At 49.1% G+C, this 25,261-nt stretch overlaps 1 protein-coding gene across 1 annotated transcript in view; it reads left to right on the forward strand.

Annotated features, from left to right (window-relative positions):
- The window catches only part of PRPF4 (pre-mRNA splicing tri-snRNP complex factor PRPF4), a 54,322-nt gene that overhangs the window by 17,654 nt on the left and 11,407 nt on the right, over nt 1-25,261 (forward strand). Inside the window, exons 5-9 of the mRNA XM_068248695.1 lie at nt 1,186-1,265; nt 3,753-3,846; nt 5,231-5,325; nt 9,686-9,744; nt 16,832-16,955. Coding sequence (XP_068104796.1) covers nt 1,186-1,265; nt 3,753-3,846; nt 5,231-5,325; nt 9,686-9,744; nt 16,832-16,955 — 452 coding nt within the window. The remainder of the gene's footprint in view (nt 1-1,185; nt 1,266-3,752; nt 3,847-5,230; nt 5,326-9,685; nt 9,745-16,831; nt 16,956-25,261) is intronic.

Consider the following 25,261-nt stretch of genomic DNA (forward strand, 5'->3'; position numbering starts at 1 on the left):
TTGTGGCAAGAAAGTCAATTCAGCTGCCAGAAAGCCACGATTAGCGGCTACCAAGCTAAATTTTGGTGCTTGAAGGTGCCCAATAGAGTGGCGGGTGCCGGGGGCTTGCAGATCTACAAACTGCGGCATTGCATAAAATTTAGCTTGTTTGCTGCTTATCGTGTGCCTCCGGGTGGCACAATCTGCCTTCCTTACGTCCTATCACGGCCATTATAAAAGCCACGATGCCTAAACCTACCCTACCTGGTTGTGCCTAACCGTAAGACCCCCACCAGTGGTGCCTAAGTTAAGACCACCCCCCCCCATTGGTGCCTAAGCCTAACCTCCCTCCCCTGGTGCCTATACCCCCCCCCCCCCCAACCCCTCACTCTGCTGAAGAGCCGCAATTTGTGGCAAGAAAGTCAATTCAGCTGCCAGAAAGCCACGATTAGCGGCTACCAAGCTAAATTTTGGTGCTTGAAGGTGCCCAATAGAGTGGCGGGTGCCGGGGGCTTGCAGATCTACAAACTGCGGCATTGCATAAAATTTAGCTTGTTTGCTGCTTATCGTGTGCCTCCGGGTGGCACAATCTGCCTTCCTTACGTCCTATCACGGCCATTATAAAAGCCACGATTTGCAGCAAAGATGATACATTTTGGAGCCTACTAATCTCTGTTTTGTGCCGCAAATCGTAGCTTTATAAGAGGCGCCTATGGCGGTGCTGTTTTTTCCATAAGGGCTCCTGCACCCTTGTTTCCTGATTTAAGCCTCCATATCCTCTCTCAGTACAGCCTATAGCAGGGCAGGCTCTGTGTTATACAGGAGATATTGGCAGTGCTTGCAAATACAGTCTGCACCCGAGTTGACCAGCTGCATAGATGTGCAGAGCCCAAAACAGACAGATTACAGAACTTGCATTCAAAACAGATGCAGCAAAGGAGGACGTTGGCCTTAAGGACAGCCTGTGCACAGATTGTTCAATACTAGACTCTTCCACGACGATGACGTGCCCTCTTAGTGCATAGTTTTGCATCTGATTTGTGTTCAGGGTGTGTAATTTAAGTCCCTGGGGGGCGGTGCACGCCTCTGTTGGCTTCATTTCATTTGCAGCCTGATTGAGTGCTGCCAATCTTTTCCCTGGCTCTGTGTAAATAATGCCTGCAGCTTGTAGTTACTGTTCCTCACACCGCAATCTCTCGCTTCCAGTATCAGGAGACCTGGTACCACGAGGGGCCCACCACTCTGAAGACCGCCCGCCTCTGGATTGCCAGATACTCGCTCCCCCGGTGAGTCCTCAGAAATATGGCATTACTGTTCATGATGTTTTATGATTTTTGCTTTATGATTTTCCTTTTGTTTTTGAAGATGTCATAATAACATTGTGTAAATACTAGGGCTGCTCAAATCCGGATCCTGGAGACACCCGAATAGTTGCTATCCGGATATCTCCCAGTAAACCTGTGTGGGGAGGGCGGGGGGGTCAAACTTACTTGTCTGACATCTTCTTCGTCCGTCCCTGGCGCCTCCCACGATGCAGTCCACGCAGCGGTCACATGACTACAAATACTTCCTCCTTCCGGGTTGAAGGAGGAAGTGTTTGTAGTCACGTGATGCGCCGCACAGGTTTACTGGGAGATATCCGGATAGCCACTATCCGGGTGTCTCCCGGATCCAGATTTGAGCAGCCCTAGTAAATACTGTATTATTGATGGGTATAATGCTGTGAGCCGGCCTGTGAAATAAAATGTTCTGCTTTTCCTAGAGAGGGTGAGAATCATACCTTTAAGACACGCCCCTGCTACTCCTCTAACCACGCCCCCACCACATCCCCTCACCATGCCTATCACAAAGTATTCAGAACCAAAAGGTGTAGTTTTATCATTCAAACCACACTGGGTCCTTTTTCTATCATCACTAGTTTTCCTTCATTTTATCATTTGAAAATGAAAAATGTATTAATTTAAATAATGGGAGTAAAGTTTAGAGTCAGCTAAACACAGCTTTTTAGTAGAAAAATACATATATTTACATAGATACGTACTGTACGAATCCTGAAAGAGGGACAAATAAGGAAGAAAGAGGGACAGTTGTGAGCTATGACAGTAATACTGGCATGCACAGACAGCTTGTTAGTAATGCATGTTACCACAGCAACGGTTGCATGGCGGTAATACTGGCATGTACAGACAGCTTGTTAGTAATGCATGTTACCACAACAACGGTTGCATGTCGGTAATACTGGCATGCACAGACAGTTTGTTAGTAATGCATGTTACCACAGCAACGGTTGCATGGCGGTAATACTGGCATGCACAGACAACTTGTTAGTAATGCATGTTACCACAGCAACGGTTGCATGGCGGTAATACTGGCATGCACAGACAGTTTGTTAGTAATGCATGTTACCACAGCAACGGTTGCAGGGCGGTAATACTGGCATGTACAGACAGCTTGTTAGTAATGCATGTTACCACAGCAACGTTTGCATGGCGGTAATACTGGCATGCACAGACAGTTTGTTAGTAATGCATGTTACCACAGCAACGGTTGCATGGCGGTAATACTGGCATGTACAGACAGCTTGTTAGTAATGCATGTTACCACAGCAACGGTTGCATGGCGGTAATACTGGCATGTACAGACAGCTTGTTAGTAATGCATGTTACCACAGCAACGGTTGCATGGCGGTAATACTGGCATGCACAGACAGCTTGTTAGTAATGCATGTTACCACAGCAACGGTTGCATGGCGGTAATACTGGCATGCACAGACAGCTTGTTAGTAATGCATGTTACCACAGCAACGGTTGCATTACTCGAGTGCCACGGGTAGCATAACTTGCTGCCGGAAATAAGGGTGATAATGCCGCGTGCTGTCTGTACATGACAGTATTACCGCGATTTTATTAATCAACCCCTTAGTTTGATAAGAGTAGGGGAAAGTAGAAGAATGAAAGTAGCCAATCTGTTACTAGAAAATGAAAGTATTCTGGTGATGGGCGTGGCTAAATACATCCGTATGCAATTGGGGGAGGAGCAAGACCATTGTACAGTATAAAGATAGAAGGTTAGATATAGTGGGGGCTGCTGATTCCAGAAAATGAAACGAGACTGAAAGAGGGAGGGGCGAGAGAGGAAGAGGGGGGCTGGAGATATTAAATATTATATTTTACTATTGGGATTTTGACAACCAATACTTTTCTAGTGTATCTTGATATTTTGCTGATTATAACACTCTGCTATGAATTTTTGTATATTGTATGTATAGAACTACAGGAATATATTTTTACATAAGAAGATTCTGGTCTAAGTGTTCTTATTATTTCAATGAGGAGTAACTAATCGAAACATTCAGTCTCCTCCACACCAGAGCGCATTATGAAGTGCATGACCCGCCCACAGTAAGTTAGTGCGAGGAGCGAGAGACAACCACTTGTGCTCCTATTCTGCCCAGCCAATAGTTTTATAGAGGATCGAGAGTGTCTCTGCCTACTCTCAATCCTGATCTGTGCTTCAGCACACACGGTATCCCGGCATGTCATTAGATGTTTGCCGTTGCTATGCATATCACCTTGTTGCCGCAGTCTGCCCTAGGGTAATGTGTAAGGGGAAATGGTGCTGTGTGATTGCCTCGCCCCGGGCTCTACTGCCGCAGGACAATCGCATCGCACCATGTGTAAAACTAGCCTTAGTGTGTGTAAATCTAATTGACAAAAAAAACGGGGCAAAGACTCTACTTTTCATGAATCTTTCCACATTTCTTCTCCTCTCAGGGCACTGTTGCGTTTGGAGAATGCGCGAGAGTACCGGAGCATCCCAGAATCCACCAGGACATCGCTAAAGCAGGACCTGAACAAGTCTCTGAGAGTGAGCAGAGCTTCTTGTTGTGATTGGATCCATAGATAATGTTCAGGCTCGATCACGTCACGATCAGCATACGCCGCATGCAGCTTCTAGGGCCGGCTGAAACAACGCAGTAAATCGGGATCGGAACGCTGCGTTTGCGCAATCAACCGTAATCGTAAGCGATGCTAAATGCTCCCATTTACTTGAATGGGAGCGTGTAGCCGATGAGTCCCGAACGCTTGGCGGTAAACGCTGCCAAGCGTCCGGGTGAGCCAGCCCTAAACCCGTAGGGAAAAAAAGTGCCGGAGGGGGAAGCCTTTGGATCCTAATGAGGCTTCCCTTGTCCTATCCTGCTGCCCAATGAAGCCTTGGCAGCCCGGAGCAAAAGCCGACACTTTTTTTCTAACAGGTACACTTTAAAGCAGGCCATACACACATTTATCTTCCCAGTAAATACCCGGCAAATTTGAAAGGGAATCTACTGTGCAACATATCACATTAATCTTAATTCCAATATCGAAAAACCAAATGGAAAATCTTGATTGCTCAGGGAGCAGCAGAGTAGCATCTCGACAGCCCATAGCATTGCACAGTATCAAGCTGAAATGTATTGAAAATTGATGGGTTGTGTGTGTGTGGATTTGCCACATTGGGTAGAAATCTGTGTGTGTATGGCAAACGTAGTATGAAACTCAACATTAAAAAAAGAATCAAAGAAAAATAAAGAATGCAAAACATGAAAATACTTGTCTAATGTCACTTGCAGGCATATTTACAATCGAAGCTAATTAATAACATCGCCTGTTGCAGGATAAATTATCAGACACATTGTCTTGTAATTAAATAATTGCTGTGCAAAAAAGCAGACCTCCTGGATACAGCAGAAGGTTTCTGCATTGTTTACTCAGCTCAGTACACGTCCTAATTTTGACAATCTTATCAATTAGCTTCTTTTTTTGTATCGATTATCTTCTTGTTCACGTGAAAAAGAATAAGGCCTTGTTCACATCAATTAGCGCAGATGACTGTGCGATCGGGACGCAACGCGTCCGAACGCACGCCATCTGCGGTACTATGCGCTGCGCTAGAGATCCCATTCCCTACAGTGGATCTGAAAATGCAGCAGCGCGATAGCGCATCGCATATAATGGGAACCGTAGAAGGGCTGTCTATCCCCTTCTACTGTTCTTGCGTGTTGCACACTATGTGCGCTGCCAAAATGTGCACGGCAGTGCGCATAGTCTGAACGAGCCCTAAAGCTTGTGTAAAAAAGATGCTTTCTGGACACAGAAGAGGAGATTGAGGCAGAAATGAGCATATTGATAAGAGATCATATTACCTAAATAGCAGCAGTGCATGCAGAGTTCAGCTATAGCATTTAATCATTTTGTTTTTTGTTTCACAGTCTTTGAACAACTTTTGCAGCCAAATTGGAGATGACAGACCGCTCTCTTTCTGCCATTTTAGCCCCAATTCCAAACTTCTGGCTACAGCCTGCTGGTGAGTTACTGTATACACCAAAGTCTTGTTCACCTCTGTTCTCTTTCTCCGTTACTATATGTAAGATCGACCGGAAACTTCTTACCCAGTCCCAATCCTAGTTTATATAATAGCTGAGGCAGATTTTTAAGTGGGATTATACCGCTAGAACTAAACTATCAGTAACTTCTGCTACATAAAAGAACATTTGAAAGATTTCCCTATGTGTAAAAACATTTACTTTCACTACAGAGAGCAGTACAGACTTTCTTATCTCTGGCTACTTGGCAAATGTAAGCATTGCTGGCCAGGAGACTGTCTGCCTGTCTCTTGACTCTGCTCCCTCCTCCCTCCCTCTGCTGAATAGACACATCGCCCTGGCAACAGCTGAGTCAATTCAACAGGAAAGGAGGCGGGCACAGCAAAGTAACAGGCAGAGAGATTATTGCTGGCAATAATTACATTTGCCGATGAGCTAATGACATGCAATCTTGTACTGCTCTCTGCAGTGAAAGTAAAAGTTTTTACACACAGGGAATGCTTTCAAGTGTTCTTTTATCAAACTAAGAGTAGTTACTGAAATGTTCGTTTAGTGCGTATTATCCCACTTTAAAGATATAAATCTATAGTATACACTTAGAGTATATGTATTCTCTTCCTGCTTATTTACTTTTGGCAGCACATAAACAGGGGTTTGATAAGTAAAAGAAAAAAAATCACAGCTGGCCAGTATCATGGACTTGAAGATTGAGTTGTCAGGTGCTTCTGCTCCGAATCTAAATGCTCATTAAAACTATGACCGTGGCTAGAGGAGGAACAGTGTAACTTTGATTCTGTCTTTTCATGGATCCCTTGTAATATTTATAGACTCTTCTCCGCATCTGCCCACCCTTTAAAGAACTCCGAGCAACTCTCATGGGTATGCCTTTAAGACTCCGACCAGTACTGCAAAGTACTTTCTGTAGCTTGTGCTCTCCTCTTCCATTTGAATCGCTGTTCTACACCAAATAGTTTTTGTACGATTTCAATTTAAAAATCGCGGCTGGTATCTTGGCTATATTATAACTTCCAGGTCACCCCTGTCTTCTCTGTTAGAGAAGTGCATCGCTGAATGAAGCAGGAAGAGGAAGTGACACGCATGGCCATTGCAAGAGGCTCCTCCCTAGGGGTCATAGCACGACTTTGTTGGAAGTCTTCTGGCTTAAAGGCATGCCCATGGGAGGTGTTCGGAGTCCCTTTAATTAAGCCAACCTTAAAGGTTCTACATTGGGTAGTCTCAAAGTGGCACAAGACAACAGGCTTTTCGCCGTTAACGTTACTGAGAGAGAACCCAGAATTCCCCCTGGGCATGCAAAGTGGTTTTACAAGAGCAAACTAAGTATTATAAATTTGAGGGGCAATCGTGTATTAGGAATCCCTAGTCTACTAAACTTTTCTAAGCAGGATGAAACATGGAGATTAACACAAGTGCCTAGTTACCTGCAGAAAGTAGATTCTATTCAGCGCTGTAGAGTCAGAATAGGAGCAAGTTTGGGTACATGGAGTTGGTGTCGGTGGTTTTATAAATTGAGGAGTCGGGAGTCGGATGATTTTTGTACCAAATCCACATCCCTGGTAAGTATTAGACTAAGGAGTCGGAGTTGAGGAGTCGGAGTCTGGGCCTTAGTGGGTACCTGGAGTTGGAGTCAGAGTCGGTGGTTTCATAAACTGAGGAGTCGGAGTTGGATGATTTTTGTACCGACTTCTCAGCCCTGATTCTATTAGGGGGTCCGTGAGAAAAGATTTAAATATTTTTGAAAAACATATATTGCTAAATATAGATTTGGGAAAAAAGCTATCCAAACTTTCCGACTATGTCAGATTTACTGAGTGGTTCAGAAACTGAGCGGATCGTTCAGAAGCAGCCTTATCAGTCTGCCGACAGACTGTACACACGCACTACTGTCGGCAGGACGCCCACCCAGCAGGAGGGTCTGACGGACCCGTCGTTCGTTACAGTAGTGCGTGTGTACGCACCTTAACACCTACACATATTCACAAATATGCCCAGGGTAGGGATAAGTGTTGGAGATATGGCGGGGAAGATGGAGCAGCTATACACATGTATTGGTCCTGCCCCATAGTCAAATCTTTTTGGCTTGAAATAATACGTTTTTCAAGTAACTTGTTAAAAGAACATTTTCAACAGCCACAGAAGCTATTTTTAGCTATGCTGATAAATATGATAGCCCAGTCTGCACTCTTATATAAGAAACAGAGACCATGATTGCCAAAACTATTATTGATTTATAAAGCGCTAACATATTCCATGGGGTACATAATAATACAGACAATGGTGTACACGGATATACAAGATACATAATTAGTGACAAAATACAAAGACAATACAGCATACAGAATACAAAATACAGTAGTGGTAATGACAGTGATAAAAGTAACATGATAAATAAAATGTATAATAATTTCCAAGACACAAAAGGGGAAGAGAGCCCTGCCCTTGAGATCTTACTATTTAAAGGGAATGGGGGGGGGGGGGGGGGGGGGGGGGATCGCATGTATCTCAAACTATGATGAGAGCACCCCTCAACTGAAGTGTACAGCAATTGAACGCAATTACGCAAATAGTTGAGACTTTACTAAGTGCGCTGAGTTTGAAAGGCTAAAATATAAAAAAATAAATAAATAAAAGATAAGCAATAGCATAATAACCTTTAAAGAAAAATGTATGTATTATTTGTTATAAGGGATACACATCCCCTGTAACACTGCAGTGTGTCTACTTCCTGCTTTCATGGAAACAGACATAGGGTTAGCATCCTGTGTTTTCAAATTAGCTGCTCTGCCGTGGCAGCCAGCGGACACAACTGAGAGATAAAGTTACAGTTGTGATTACTCACAGATGAGGGGGAATTAGACAGGCTAAAACTGTATAAATACATACAGGGCGCATTTCTATATGTTTTCCTTATCCTGTCCAAGAGTTCAGGTCCACTTTGAAGAACTCCCGGTGAAAATAAACAAATTAAATAAACAATTGTATCTATCTTCTTTCTCCTAAAAATGACTGTTTAAGATATTCCACGGTTTTATTTCATGTTTGAATCTACTGTTTAAGTTGTAACTGTTTTATTGTTTTTGCTCAATGACACATTCATTGAAGTATGCCAGAGCTAAAATCTATGAACTATTGAACCTTTTTATCTCTTTCCTGCTCCCAGAAGCCATTTTCTGCTAGGAAAGTGTTTTATAGTTGTAATTTCTTATCAGTGAGGGTCAGGAATGAGTCAGCCACTTACATACCTGATATTTAACTCTTTCAGGCAGAGAAAGAAAAAAAGGAGCACAGCTATTTGTGTGCTTGGCACTGTACATACCCATGTCTATCTCATGTCACATGTCACCCCAGGTATCCTTTAAAGAGTAACTGTCAGGCTGCAAAAGCTAATTGAAACCTCTATTCTCCTGTGTTAAACAGTTTAGAAGGAAGCCAAAAAGGCAATACTGAAGTTAAAAATCTCTCTTACTTTTGATGCGTGCTGAACAGCAAGGCTGTTATTCCCAAGCTCTTAAGAGGCCGAGAGGCCACAAACCATACTGCAAAGCATTCTGGGGCTGCTTCTTCCCACCTTGGGTCCTCCCCTCTGCTGCTAGTGAGAAGTTACAGGCTCAAGTAACGCAGTGCAGCTCACAGCACTGAAAAATCTCCGGGCAGAGTATACTGCATGAGTCCGCTATTGTTCCTAGCCACATGGCTAATTAATATTCACTGCACAGTAGTGTTGTCTATTAGGATCTTTTTTGTTAGTAGAATCATCAGGAAGCAGGGAGGACATGACGACACATTTGGCTTCATAGGAGACAGACAAACCTGGAACCTGCCATGAGCTCTCAGGAGCATCATTCTCTGCAAATACTATATAAAAATTCTGTGAAGTACAAACGTGGACAGTGAAATGCATATGTAATGTAAGTACAGCCAATATTTAGCTACTGATATATGTGGTTTTTTTCTCTGAGACCCTTTACCTAACAGCTCCTCTTTAAACACAATTTCTGCTGGAACCCTGTCTGATATCTTCTGCCACAAGGTGGTAGTCTAAGTAAATGATTGATATGAAGATGTTGCTTGTTTCACTGGTCCATTACAAACAGTGAATGTCTGGCTGTTCCCACTTGAGAGTAAACAGACATTCTTTGTCCATTTTACTGCATCGCAAAACTGACAGTGAGCGGCTCCTATTTTATATATAGGAGCCATTCGCACTCGTCACTCTGCTACAAATCCATTAAATCTGTGCAGTCCACAATAATGCCAGACATCGCAAGGAATGTTACCCCTGAAATACTAAGCACACCTTTCACCTGTTATCCTCCCTCCTAGGAGCGGCTTGTGCAAGTTGTGGTCAGTTCCGGACTGCACCCCTGTGCGCACATTAAGAGGTATGTACCATGTGACCTTACACATTGACTCTCAGGTAGAGGTATGTACCATGTGACCTTACACATTGACTCTCGGGTAGAAGTATGTACCATGTGACCTTACACATTGACTCTCCGGTAGAGGTATGTACCATGTGACCTTACACATTGACTCTCAGGTAGAGGTATGTACCATGTGACCTTACACATTGACTCTCAGGTAGAGGTATGTACCATGTGGCCTTACACATTGACTCTCAGGTAGTGGTATGCAGAGTTGCTCAAATCCAAATTCGGGTGAAACCCGGATAGTTGCTATCCGGATTTCACCCTGCTAATTACAATCAGCTGTGCTGGCTGAGCGGGGGGGGTCAATGTTCCCTATCTGACGTCTTCTTCGGTCTGTCCCTCGGCGCCTCCCACGATGTGGTCCACGCGGCGTTCACGTGAGTACAAACACTTCCTCTTTCTGGGTTGAAGGAGGAAGTGTATAGTCACGTGACGCCAGATTGGACCGCATCGTGGGAGGCGCCGAGGGACAGACCGAAGAAGACGTCAAAGACGAGCATCCCTGGTGGTATGTACCATGTGACCTTACACATTGACTCTCAGGGAGAGATATGCACCATGTGACCTTACTCATTGACTCTCAGGTAGAGGCATATACCATGTGACCTTACACATTGACTCTCAGGTAGAGGTTTGTACCATGCCTTACGCATTGACTCTCAGGTAGAGGTATGTACCATGTGACCTTACAAATTGACTCTCAGGTAGTGGTATGTACCATGTGACCTTACACATTTGACTCTCAGGTAGAGGTTTGTACCATGCCTTACGCATTGACTCTCGGGTAGAAGTATGTACCATGTGACCTAACACATTGACTCTCAGGTAGAGGTTTGTACCATGCCTTACGCATTGACTCTCAGGTAGAGGTATGTGCCATGTGACCTTACACAGTGACTCTCAGGTAGAGGTTTGTGCTATGTGACCTTACACATTGACTCTCAGGAAGAGGTATGTACCATGTGACCTTACACATTGACTCTCAGATAGAGGGATGTGCCATGTGACCTTACGCATTGACTCTCAGGAAGAGGTATGTACCATGTGACCTTACACATTGACTCTCAGGTAGAGGTATGTAGCCTGTTAATTTTTTTTCAATTAGATAATTTAGTTTGATTATTCTGTTAGATTGTATATAAAGATTTTTCCAACATGTCTGAATGGATTTTTATTAAAAAAAAGAAAAACTGGATAATCGTTCGTTTTTCTTGATTGATAAAAAAATATTTTTTTCAACTTTTATTCGATCGTTTTGGTCGAAAAAATGAAAAATCAAACGTTTTTATTGTACCATGTATGGGTACCATTATGTGGAATTTGGTACATGTTGATTTGGGCAAGACATGTAACCCTTTAGCAGCCAGTGTATTTAGAGGTTTGCAAGTGCTCCAGGCCAATTTATTTTAGCAATTTTTTTTTTATTTTTTGTTAGATTTCATTGCTTCTAATTAGTACTGCTGTAATGTATATTTATGGCCACTTGTCAGTAGGGGGCAGTGTTAGAAAATAACAGAGGACTTCTGCTTTCAGTTCTGTGTCTTCCGCTAGCAGAGAGACATCAAAGCATTCCAAGAATTTTCAGCACGAGTTCTGCTGACTATGGCCAAAAGCAGTGCACTTATCTCAACCGAGATAACTCTATTGAAGCTGCTATTGAGTTAAAGGGGCACTATGGCGAAAAATTGTAAAATTTAAAATATGTGCAAACATAGACAAATAAGAAGTACATTTTTCCAGAGTAAAATGAGCCATAAATTACTTTTCTCCTATTTTGCTGTCACTTACAGTAGGTAGTAGAAATCTGACAGAAGTGACAGGCTTTGGACTAGTCCATCTCTTCATAGAGGATTCTCAGCAAGGCTTTTATTCTTTATAAATATATTCCCTAAAAGGTATTTAAACAATGATGCTGGCCAGCTTTCCTGCTCACTACACACTATTTTGGCAGTTGGACAGAGCAACTGCCATTCACTAAGTGCTTTTGAAAATAAATAAATCCCTGAGAATCCCCCATGAAGAGATGGACTAGTCCAAAACCTGTCGGTAATGTCAGATTTCTACTACCTACTGTAAGTGACAGCAACATAGGAGAAAAGTAATTTATGGCTCATTTTACTCTGGGAAAAAACATACTTATTTGTTTATGTTTGCACATATTTTAAATTGTACAATTTTTCGCCGTAGTACCCCTTTAAAGGAACACAGTTTAATTATAGCTGGCACTGATGTGTAGCTTTAAAAAAAAATAACTGGCAGTTAAACATTCTTTTTTTTGTATTTTTCTATGTGATTTCTCAAACACATCAGATCACATATTTATATAAAACAAATCGTTTCCCTGCTATCAAAAAAAACAAAACATTTTTCTATACAATCTGGACATTTTTTTAAAAAATAAATAAAATAAAACAGGATAATTGATTGATTTGGTTGAACTTACCACAGTGTTCTGCAAATCTGAGATCTGAGGTTTGAGATCTGCAAAGACCTCCCTGCCGGCAGCTGTGCTCAGAATCCATTCTCTGCCGACAGCTGTGCTCAGAATCCATTCTCTGCCGGCAGCTGTGCTCAGAATCCATTCTCTGCCGGCAGCTGTGCTCAGAATCCATTCTCTGCCGGCAGCTGTGCTCAGAATCCATTCTCTGCCGGCAGCTGTGCTCAGAATCCATTCTCTGCCGGCAGCTGTGCTCAGAATCCATTCTCTGCCGGCAGCTGTGCTCAGAATCCATTCTCTGCCGGCAGCTGTGCTCAGAATCCATTCTCTGCCGGCAGCTGTGCTCAGAATCCATTCTCTGCCGGCAGCTGTGCTCAGAATCCATTCTCTGCCGGCAGCTGTGCTCAGAATCCATTCTCTGCCGACAGCTGTGCTCAGAATCCATTCTCTGCCGGCAGCTGTGCTCAGAATCCATTCTCTGCCGGCAGCTGTGCTCAGAATCCATTCTCTGCCGGCAGCTGTGCTCAGAATCCATTCTCTGCTATGCTCTGTAGAGTTTTATAGAGCCCAAAAGTCAAGTCTGGTGTGCACAAAACAGCCAGCAGGGGGCACACAGGTTCTGGGAAATTCTGATGCTGCAGATTTGGTAATGTTTATTATTTATGTTATGTATAACATTGGTTAGCGATTCTGTTTTCTGGGTAGTTTAGAGGGCCAGTTCTTAGGGGTTTGGAAGCAGGTAATTATGGCTTATGCTGATATCTGTTTAAAGGGAACCTAAACTGAGAGGGATATGGATGTTTCTTTATAAACAATACCAGTTGCTGGTTTGTCCTGCTGAGCTCTTTGGCTGCAGTAGTGGCTGAATCACACACCTGAAACAAGCATGCAGCTAATCCAGTCTGACTTCAGTCAGAGCACTTGATCTGCATGCTTGTTCAGGGGCTGTGGCTAAAAGTATTGGAGACACAGGATCAGCAGGAGAGTCAGGCAACTGGTATTATTTTAAAAGGAAAAATCCATATCCTTCTCAGTTTAGGTTCCCTTTTAAATGTACCTGAGATAGGGAGATATAAAAAAAAATATGCATACCTGGGGTTTCCTCCAGCCTCCTCCAGGCTGATTGCTTCCTCAGCGACCTCCTTGCTCCCTGAATCCTTCACTATGAAGTCCTTCAGTCGGGGCCAGTCAGAGCATGTGCAGTACAGCTGTGTGCGCTCCCCCCATCGCTCCTGTCATCGAGAGAGTTCTACTTCTGTTATACTAGGCAGGCGCAGAACGCTTCCAGCGATGGGGTGCGTGTCCAGCCAGGCCAAACATGCGCAGTACTCTCCAGACTGAAGGACGGTACGGGCAGAGTTGTGCAGGATCCAGGCGGCGCAGGTAGACAATGAGGGACCGATCAGCCTGGAGGGGGCTGGAGGAAGCCCCAGGTATGTTTATTTTTTTTATATCCCCATCACAGGTTCCCTTTAAAGAGAACCCGAGGCGGGGTTCTGGGAGTGAAATCCGCATACAGAGGCTGGGTCTGCCTATACAGCCCAGCCTCTGTTGCTATCCAGATTCCCCCTAAGCCCCCTCCCCCCCCCCCGCACTCTGCAAGACCCCATAAATCCTTCTCCTGTCAGTCTCGGCGCTCCCCCGCCTCCTGCATTGCTCCGGTCCCCGCTCGCGTCCCTTCCCTCCAATCAGCGGCGAGGGAAGGGACGCGGGCGGGGACCGGAGCTATGCAGGAGGCGGGGTAGTGGCAAGACTGACAGGAGGAGGTAAAAACCCAGCCCACTGTGGCACACTGCGTGTCGGCAGCGCAGCTGTGATTTATGGGCTCTCGCAGAGCGCAGGGGGGACCTAGGGGGAATCTGACTAGCAACATAGGCTGGGCTCTATAGGCAGACCCATCCTCTGTATGGGGATTTCGTTGTTAGAACCCCACCTCGGGTTTCCTTTAAGAAGTTTGGCTGTTATGCTGACTGTCACTGGATCAGCTTGCTTGTTCCAGATAAAGGACGTGTAAGGTATGTTTCCACTAGAAAAATGCGATTTGCATATCATTTTTCATTCACATATGCATATATGCAGAAAATCGCATATTAATTTCTACTGTTTTTTAAAATTTTTGTTTTTATCCAAGAAGGAAATGGTTTCCAAAAAAATTGTAGCAATGCCGTCTTGATTTTTTTTGTTATATACAGTTTTCGCATGTAATGTAAACAGGCCCGGAGGAAATCATTGCTATGCAAATTAGTGTGCAGAAAAAACGCACAAACCTGCACCCCGTGGAAACAGGCCCTTGAAGTGTGTGGAAAGTTTTTGAATTTTTATATGCAGTGCATCCCCCCCCCTCCCCCCCACAAAGACAGGAACAAATACTGCACAACTACCTTATGTGCCTATCCCAAAATGCCTGGGTAAAAAAACACTTAAACCTTAAAAGACCACTATCACAAAAATCCTAAAATTTAATATACACGTAAACACATACAAATAAGAAGTACATTTCTTCCAGAGTAAAATGAGCCATAAATGACTTTTCTCCTATGTTGCTGTCACTTACAGTAGGTAGTAGAAATCTGACAGAACTGACAGGCTTTGGGCTAGTCCATCTCTTCATAGGAGATTCTCAGCAAGGCCTTTATTCTTTATAAAGACACTCCCTGAAAAATATTTATACAAAAATGCTGGCCAGAATCTGTGCTCGCTGCACACTTTTTTGGCAGTTGGACTGAGTAACTGCCATTCAGTAAGTGCTTTTGAAAATAACCCTGACAATTTACCCATAATGAGATGGGCTAGTCTAAAACCTGTTGGTTCTGTCAGATTTCTAATACTACCTGTAAATGACAGCAACATAGGAAAAAAAAGTAATTTATGGCTCATTTTACTCTGGAAGAAACGTACTTCTTATTTGTATGGATTTATATGTATTTAAAATTGCATGATTTTCACGATAGTGGTCCTTTAACCCCTAACCATATGCAATAAAAGGATACTTTAACCACTTCTGTGCCAGGGGGTGGTTTTGCTGATCGGTGCTGCGTGGGCTCTCCAGCCCGCAGCACCGATCAGCTAGCAGCCAGGGCGATCAGACTTCCCCCCCCTATTTTCCCCACTAGGGGGATGTCCTGCTGGGGGGGTCTGATCGCCACCAGCTGCTTGCGCTTGCGGGGGGGGGGCTCTTCAAAGCCCCCCTCCGCAGTGCTTCCTGGCCTCCTTCCCCCTCCCTCTCTCTCCCTCTGTGAGCGGCGCAGGACGGAGTTCCGTCCTGCGCCGGATAGGATAGGCTTCAGCCTATCAGGTGCCGGCGGTCCCCGGCCAATCAGAGGCCAGGGATCGCCGATCTCCTCTACGGCGCTGCTGCGCCGTATATATGTAAACACCGGGGAAGATCTTCCCCGTGTGTTTACATTTACCCTGCGAGCCGCGATCGGCGGCTCGCAGGGTGTTCACGGAGGCACGCTCCGTGAACTGACATGGAACGGCCGCTCATAAGAGCGGCCGTTTCTATGCAATCCACTTCAGGATTCAGGGGCGTAGTTAAGCGTACGCCGAATCCTGAAGTGGTTAAGCTCTGTGAAAAGTTTTTGGAACGGGGGGAGCAGTCAAGTGTAGGAAGCACTCCTCAAGCCCACCACTCCCCCTGTTGTCCACCGACCCCTCTGTTATGTTTAAATAGCCCACTGAGGTTACTTCTGGGTCGGGATGGTCAGTGAGCAGTGCGCAGGCGCGGCCTGGTGATGCAAGTCCTTGGTTGTGCACCCGTGGCTTTGAGCGCTCTGCGCATGCGCACAACAAAGTTGTGACAATGCACGATTGTGCAGAGCGCTCCTGGCCGCAAGCTCACGATCAAGGACGCACGTCGCCAGGCAACACCTGCAGTGCACTGATTGACCCTCCCAACCTGGAAGTAGCTTCGGGGGCCATTCACAATTAACCACTTAAGGACCAGGGGATTTTTGCGGCGCAGCTCCGTATTGATGTAAACAGCAGGGATTTCTTCCCCGCGTGTTTACAATTAGCCTGCGAGCCGCAATCGGAGGCTCGGCGGCAGTTCACGGAGACACCCTCCGTGAACTGACATGGAACGGTTTCCATAGAAACACCACTTCGACCTGCCAACGCCTATCAGCCTTAGGCGGTCGTTAAGTGGTTAATAAAGGGGGATGGAGGAGACCGGGGGGGATCTGTGGGCATGAGGAGAGCTTCCTACACATGCCTGCTCCCCCCCAGTTTTTAAAATTTTCACAGCGCTAATGTATTTTTAAGGTTTCCATACACTTAACAATTTCCTCCAGCAGAATCGATTGAATATGCCGGAGATCGATGTCCCAACATGGCCACTCGATTGTAATTTCAACTGAATTCCGTCAGATATCGATCAAAATGATCAATCCGTCTAAATGGAAGATCTATTTCTGTGTTCATCCCTGCTGAATCTGCCAGTGGTGTTTAGATGGCGGAGGCTGCAGCAGGAAGTGGCGATCGCACCGTACAGTGTCCAGGGAGGCCAGAAAACTGTGCCAACTCTAAAATTTGCTGTTCAGAGAAATTAACCCTTTGATTTTCCGCAGGCGTTCACCTAACTTCTCTGTGTCGCCCCACCAGGACACAACACTAATGTGGGGGCCATCGTGTTCCACCCCAAATCCACACTGTCGCTGGACGAGAAGGACGTGAACCTGGCTTCCTGTGCAGCGGATGGGTCCGTCAAACTGTGGAACCTAGAGAGGTGAGGAGCCTGGGACAGCTGCGTTCAGGCATTGTATGGGGGGGGAACCTGGGGAGGTGAGGAGCCTGGGACAGCTGCATTCAGGCATTGTATGGGGGGAACCTGGAGAGGTGAGGAGCCTGGGACAGCTGCGTTCAGGCATTGTATGGGGGGAACCTGGAGAGGTGAGGAGCCTGGGACAGCTGCGTTCAGGCATTGTATGGAGGGAACCTGGAGAGGTGAGGAGGACGGGACAGCTGCATTCAGGCAATGTACGGGGGGAACCTGGAGAGGTGAGGAGCCTGGGACAGCTTCTTTCAGGCATTGTAAGGGGGGGACCTAGAGAGGTGAGGAGCCTAGGACAGCTGCGTTCAGGCATTGTATGTGGGGAACCTGGAGAGGTGAGGAGAACGGGACAGCTGCATTCAGGCAATGTATGGGGGGAACCTGGAGAGGTGAGGAGGACGGGACAGCTGCATTCAGGCATTGTATACGGGAACCTGGAGAGGTGAGGAGCCTGGGACAGCTGCATTCAGGCATTGTATGGGGGAACCTGGAGAGATGAGGAGCCTGGTACAGCTGCGTTCAGGCATTGTATGGGGGAACCTGGAGAGGTGAGGAGCCTGGGACAGCTGCATTCAGTCATTGTATGGGGGAACCTGGAGAGGTGAGGAGCCTGGGACAGCTGCATTCAGGCATTGTATGGGGGGGGGACTTGAAGAGGTGAGGAGCCTGGGACAACTGCATTCAGGCATTGTATGGGGGAGACCTGGAGAGGTGAGGAGGACGGGACAGCTGCATTCAGGCATTGTATGGTTGTATGGGGGAACCTGGAGAGGTGAGGAGCCTGGGACAGCTGTATTCAGGCATTGTATGGGGGGGAACCTGGAGAGGTGAGGAGCCTGGGACAGCTGCATTCAGGCATTGTATGGGGGGGAACCTGGAGAGGTGAGGAGCCTGGGACAGCTGCATTCAGGCATTGTATGGGGGGAACCTGGAGAGGTAAGGAGCCTGGGACAGCTGCATTCAGGCATTGTATGGGGGGAACCTGGAGAGGTGAGGAGCCTGGGACAGCTGCATTCAGGAATTGTGTGGGGGGGAACCTGGAGAGGTGAGGAGCCTGGGACAGCTGCATTCAGGCATTGTATGAGGGGAACCTGGAGAGGTGAGGAGCCTGGGACAGCTGCGTTCAGGCATTGTATGGGGGGGAACATGGAGAGGTGAGGAGCCTGGGACAGCTGCATTCAGGCATTCTATGGGGGGGGGGGGGGGGACTTGGAGAGGTGAGGACCCTGGGACAGCTGCATTCAGGCATTGTATGGGGGGAACCTGGAGAGGTGAGGAGCCTGGGACAGCTGCATTCAGGCATTGTATGGGGGGAACCTGGAGAGGTGAGGAGCCTGGGACAGCTGCATTCAGGCATTGTATGGGGGGGAACCTGGAGAGGTGAAGAGCCTGGGACAGCTGCGTTCAGGCATTGTATGGAGGGAACCTGGAGAGGTGAGGAGGACGGGACAGCTGCATTCAGGCAATGTATGGGGGGAACCTGGAGAGGTGAGGAGCCTGGGACAGCTGCATTCAGGCATTGTATGGGGGGAACCTGGAGAGGTGAGGAGGACGGGACAGCTGCATTCAGGCAATGTATGGGGGGAACCTGGAGAGGTGAGGAGGACGGGACAGCTGCATTCAGGCATTGTATGGGGGAACCTGGAGAGGTGAGGAGCCTGGGACAGCTGCATTCAGGCATTGTATGGGGGAACCTGGAGAGATGAGGAGCCTGGTACAGCTGCGTTCAGGCATTGTATGCGGGAACCTGGAGAGGCGAAGAGCCTGGGACAGCTGCATTCAGGCATTGTATGGGGGAACCTGGAGAGGTGAGGAGCCTGGGACAGCTGCATTCAGGCATTGTATGGGGGTAACCTGGAGAGGTGAGGAGCCTGGGACAGCTGCATTCAGGCATTGTATGGGGGGAACCTGGAGAGGTGAGGAGCCTGGGACAGCTGCATTCAGGCATTGTATGGGGGGAACCTGGAGAGGTGAGGAGCCTGAGACAGCTGCGTTCAGGCATTGTATGGGGGGGAACCTGGAGAGGTGAGGAGCCTGGGACAGCTGCGTTCAGGTATTGTATGGTGGTGAACCTGGAGAGGTGAGGAGCCTGGGACAGCTGCGTTCAGGCATTGTATGGGGGGAACCTGGAGAGGTGAGGAGCCTGGGACAGCTGCATTCAGGCATTGTATGGGGGGAACCTGGAGAGGTGAGGAGCCTGGGACAGCTGCATTCAGGCATTGTATGGGGGAACCTGGAGAGGTGAGGAGCCTGGGACAGCTGCGTTCAGGTATTGTATGGGGGTGAACCTGGAGAGGTGAGGAGCCTGGGACAGCTGCATTCAGGCAATGTATGGGGGGAACCTGGAGAGGTGAGGAGGACGGGACAGCCGCATTCAGGCATTGTATGGGGGGGGGACTTGGAGAGGTGAGGAGCCTGGGACAGCTGCATTCAGGCATTGTATGGGGGAACCTGGAGAGATGAGGAGCCTGGGACAGCTGCATTCAGGCATTGTGTGGGCGAGAACCTGGAGAGGTGAGGAGCCTGGGACAGCTGCATTCAGGCATTGTATGGGGGGAACCTGGAGAGGTGAGGAGCCTGGGACAGCTGCATTCAGGCATTGTATGGGACGGAACCTGGAGAGGTGTGAGGAGCCTGGGACAGCTGCATTCAGGCATTGTATGGAGGGGGAACATGGAGAGGTGAGGAGCCTGGGACAGCTGCATTCAGGCATTGTATGGGGGAACCTGGAGAGGTGAGGAGCCTGGGACAGCTGCATTCAGGCATTGTATTGGGGAACCTGGAGAGGTGAGGAGCCTGGGACAGCTGTATTCAGGCATTGTATGGGGGGGAACCTGGAGAGGTGAGGAGCCTGGGACAGCTGCATTCAGGCATTGTATGGGGGGGAACCTGGAGAGGTGAGGAGCCTGGGACAGCTGCATTCAGGCATTGTATGGGGGGAACCTGGAGAGGTGAGGAGCCTGGGACAGCTGCATTCAGGCATTGTATGGAGGGAACCTGGAGAGGTGAGGAGCCTGGGACAGCTGCATTCAGGCATTGTATGGGGGGGAACCTGGAGAGGTGAGGAGCCTAGGACAGCTGCATTCAGGCATTGTATGAGGGGAACCTGGAGAGGTGAGGAGCCTGGGACAGCTGCGTTCAGGCATTGTATGGGGGGGGAACATGGAGAGGTGAGGAGCCTGGGACAGCTGCATTCAGGCATTGTATGGGGGGGGGGGGGGGGTGGACTTGGAGAGGTGAGGAGCCTGGGACAGCTGCATTCAGGCATTGTATGGGGGGAACCTGGAGAGGTGAGGAGCCTGGGACAGCTGCATTCAGGCATAGTATGGGGGGGAACCTGGAGAGGTGAGGAGCCTGGGACAGCTGCATTCAGGCATTGTATGGGGGGGGAACCTGGAGAGGTGAGGAGCCTGGGACAGCTGCATTCAGGCATTGTATGGGGGGGAACCTGGAGAGGTGAAGAGCCTGGGACAGCTGCGTTCAGGCATTGTATGGAGGGAACCTGGAGAGGTGAGGAGGACGGGACAGCTGCATTCAGGCAATGTATGGGGGGAACCTGGAGAGGTGAGGAGCCTGGGACAGCTGCGTTCAGGCATTGTATGGGGGGAACCTGGAGAGGTGAGGAGGACGGGACAGCTGCATTCAGGCAATGTATGGGGGGAACCTGGAGAGGTGAGGAGGACGGGACAGCTGCATTCAGGCATTGTATGGGGGAACCTGGAGAGGTGAGGAGCCTGGGACAGCTGCATTCAGGCATTGTATGGGGGAACCTGGAGAGATGAGGAGCCTGGTACAGCTGCGTTCAGGCATTGTATGGGGGAACCTGGAGAGGCGAGGAGCCTGGGACAGCTGCATTCAGGCATTGTATGGGGGAACCTGGAGAGGTGAGGAGCCTGGGACAGCTGCATTCAGGCATTGTATGGGGGTAACCTGGAGAGGTGAGGAGCCTGGGACAGCTGCATTCAGGCATTTTATGGGGGGAACCTGGAGAGGTGAGGAGCCTGGGACAGCTGCATTCAGGCATTGTATGGGGGGAACCTGGAGAGGTGAGGAGCCTGAGACAGCTGCGTTCAGGCATTGTATGGGGGGGAACCTGGAGAGGTGAGGAGCCTGGGACAGCTGCGTTCAGGTATTGTATGGGGGTGAACCTGGAGAGGTGAGGAGCCTGGGACAGCTGCGTTCAGGCATTGTATGGGGGGAACCTGGAGAGGTGAGGAGCCTGCGACAGCTGCATTCAGGCATTGTATGGGGGCAACCTGGAGAGGTGAGGAGCCTGAGACAGCTGCGTTCAGGCATTGTATTAGGGGCAACCTGGAGAGGTGAGGAGCCTGGGACAGCTGCGTTCAGGTATTGTATGGGGGTGAACCTGGAGAGGTGAGGAGCCTGGGACAGCTGCGTTCAGGCATTGTATGGGGGGAACCTGGAGAGGTGAGGAGCCTGGGACAGCTGCATTCAGGCAATGTATGGGGGGAACCTGGAGAGGTGAGGAGGACGGGACAGCTGCATTCAGGCATTGTATGGGGGGGGGGGGACTTGGAGAGGTGAGGAGCCTGGGACAGCTGCATTCAGGCATTGTATGGGGGGGAACCTGGAGAGGTGAGGAGCCTGGGACAGCTGCATTCAGGCATTGTATGGGGGGAACCTGGAGAGGTGAGGAGCCTGGGACAGCTGCATTCAGGCGTTGTATGGGGCGGAACCTGGAGAGGTGAGGAGCCTGGGACAGCTGCATTCAGGCATTGTATGGAGGGGGAACATGGAGAGGTGAGGAGCCTGGGACAGCTGCATTCAGGCATTGTATGGAGGGGGAACATGGAGAGGTGAGGAGCCTGGGACAGCTGCATTCAGGCATTGTATGGGGGAACCTGGAGAGGTGAGGAGCCTGGGACAGCTGCGTTCAGGCGTTGTATGGGGGGGATCCTGGAGAGGTGAGGAGCCTGGGACAGCTGCATTCAGGCATTGTATGGGGGGGGGGGGACTTGGAGAGGTGAGGAGGACGGGACAGCTGCATTCAGGCATTGTATGGGGGGGGGGGGGACTTGGAGAGGTGAGGAGCCTGGGACAGCTGCATTCAGGCATTGTATGGGGGGAACCTGGAGAGGTGAGGAGCCTGGGACAGCTGCATTCAGGCATTGTGTGGGGGGGAACCTGGAGAGGTGAGGAGCCTGGGACAGCTGCATTCAGGCATTGTATGGGGGGAACCTGGAGAGGTGAGGAGCCTGGGACAGCTGCATTCAGGCATTGTATGGAGCGGAACCTGGAGAGGTGAGGAGCCTGGGACAGCTGCATTCAGGCATTGTATGGAGGGGGAACCTGGATAGGTGAGGAGCCTGGGACAGCTGCATTCAGGCATTGTATGGGGGGAACCTGGAGAGGTGAGGAGCCTGGGACAGCTGCGTTCAGGCATTGTATGTAGGGGAACCTGGAGAGGTGAGGAGCATGGGACAGCTGCGTTCAGGTATTGTATGGGGGGGATCCTGGAGAGGTGAGGAGCCTGGGACAGCTGCATTCAGGCATTGTATGGGGGGAACCTGGAGAGGTGAGGAGCCTGGGACAGCTGCATTCAGGCATTGTATGGGGGGGAACCTGGAGAGGTGAGGAGCCTGGGACAGCTGCATTCAGGCATTGTATTTGGGGAACCTGGAGAGGTGAGGAGCCTGGGACAGCTGCATACAGGCATTGTATGGGGGAACCTGGAGAGGTGAGGAGGACGGGACAGCTGCATTCAGGCGTTGTATGGGAGGAACCTGGAGAGGTGAGGAGCCTGGGACAGCTGCATTCAGGCATTGTATGGAGGAGGAACCTGGAGAGGTGAGGAGCCTGGGACAGCTGCATACAGGCATTGTATGGGGAACCTGGAGAGGTGAGGAGCCTGGGACAGCTGCATTCAGGCGTTGTATGGGGGGAACCTGGAGAGGTGAGGAGGACGGGACAGCTGCATTCAGGCATTGTATGAGGGGAACCTGGAGAGGTGAGGAGCCTGGGACAGCTGCATTCAGGCATTGTATGGGGGGAACCTGGAGAGGTGAGGAGCCTGGGACAGCTGCATTTAGGCATTGTATGGGGGGAACCTGGAGAGGTGAAGAGCCTGGGACAGCTGCATTCAGGCATTGTATGGGGAGGAACCTGGAGAGGTGAAGAGCCTGGGACAGCTGCATTCAGGCATTGTATGGGAGGAACCTGGAGAGGTGAGGAGGACGGGACAGCTGCATTCAGGCATTGTATGGGGGGGAACCTGGAGAGGTGAGGAGCCTGGGACAGCTGCATTCAGGCATTGTATGGGGGGAACCTGGAGAGGTGAGGAGCCTGGGACAGCTGCATTCAGGCATTGTATGGGGAGGAACCTGGAGAGGTGAAGAGCCTGGGACAGCTGCATTCAGGCATTGTATGGGGAGGAACCTGGAGAGGTGAGGAGCCTGGGACAGCTGCATTCAGGCATTGTATGGGGGGAACCTGGAGAGGTGAAGAGCCTGGGACAGCTGCATTCAGGCATTGTATGGGGAGGAACCTGGAGAGGTGAGGAGCCTGGGACAGCTGCATTCAGGCATTGTATGGGGAGGAACCTGGAGAGGTGAGGAGGACGGGACAGCTGCATTCAGGCATTGTATGGGGGGGAACCTGGAGAGGTGAGGAGCCTGGGACAGCTGCATTCAGGCATTGTATGGGGAGGAACCTGGAGAGGTGAGGAGCCTGGGACAGCTGCGTTCAGGCATTGTATGGGGGGAACCTGGAGAGGTGAGGAGCCTGGGACAGCTGCATTCAGGCATTGTATGGGAGGAACCTGGAGAGGTGAGGAGCCTGGGACAGCTATTATTATTATTTTATTATTATTTTTTATTTATATAGCGCCAACATCTTCCGTAGCGCTGTACATAGTACAAACAAATAATGGGGAACAAATATACATAAGAAATACAAGACACTGTACAGTCATGACATTGAATAGAATAAATACAGATACATACATAGTTGATATGTAGTTGGTACATATACATATGTTAAAATTACAGCAGTATGAGAAACACTAGGAGGAGGTCCCTGCCCTTGCGAGCTTACAATCTAGAGGGTAGTGGGGAGGAAACAAAAGGGAAGGAAACACCAGGATTAGTGGGTGAGCCAGTGTGACTTCAGTGCTGCCTATAGCAAATTATAGGCTTGTCTGAACAGGTGTGTTTTCAGAGTACGTTTGAAGGTTTCCAGACTCGTGGCATGACGAACCGGCTGAGGGAGAGAGTTCCAAAGGAGAGGGACCGCCCGTGAGAAGTCTTGGATGCGAGAGTGAGAGGAGGTGACTAGGCTGGAGGACAAAAGGGTCTCCTGTGAGGAACGGAGGGTCCGAGCGGGGAGGTATCTGGAGATTAAAGAGGAAATGTATGGAGGCGACAGCTTGTGTAGAGCTTTGTATGCAAGTGTGAGAAGTTTAAACTGGATCCTTTGGGCAACTGGTAACCAATGGAGGGATTGGCAGAGAGGGGCTGCATTCAGGCATTGTATGGGGGGAACCTGGAGAGGTGAGGAGCCTGGGACAGCTGCATTCAGGCATTGTATGGGGGGGAACCTGGAGAGGTGAGGAGCCTGGGACAGCTGCATTCAGGCATTGTATGGGGAGGAACCTGGAGAGGTGAGGAGCCTGGGACAGCTGCATTCAGCCATTGTATGGGGGAACCTGGAGAGGTGAGGAGCCTGGGACAGCTGCATTCAGGCATTGTATGGGGAGGAACCTGGAGAGGTGAGGAGCCTGGGACAGCTGCATTCAGGCATTGTATGGGGAGGAACCTGGAGAGGTGAGGAGCCTGGGACAGCTGCATTCAGGCATTGTATGGGGGGAACCTGGAGAGGTGAGGAGCCTGGGACAGCTGCATTCAGGCATTGTATGGGGGGAACCTGGAGAGGTGAGGAGCCTGGGACAGCTGCATTCAGGCATTGTATTGGGGAACCTGGAGAGGTGAGGAGCCTGGGACAGCTGCATTCAGGCATTGTATGGGGGAACCTGGAGAGGTGAGGAGCCTGGGACAGCTGCATTCAGGCATTGTATGGGGGGAACCTGGAGAGGTGAGGAGCCTGGGACAGCTGCATTCAGGCATTGTATGGGGGGAACCTGGAGAGGTGAGGAGCCTGGGACAGCTGCATTCAGGCATTGTATGTATAGGGGTGGGAGGAGAGCCACTAAACACCAGGGAACTGTATAGGAGAGGGAGGAGGGCCACTTGACACCAGGGAGCTGTGTAGGGGAGGGATGAGGGCCATTGGACAACAGGGAACTG

Source organism: Hyperolius riggenbachi, chromosome 8, assembly GCF_040937935.1.
Source record: "Hyperolius riggenbachi isolate aHypRig1 chromosome 8, aHypRig1.pri, whole genome shotgun sequence".
Taxonomy (NCBI): Eukaryota; Metazoa; Chordata; class Amphibia; order Anura; family Hyperoliidae; genus Hyperolius; species Hyperolius riggenbachi.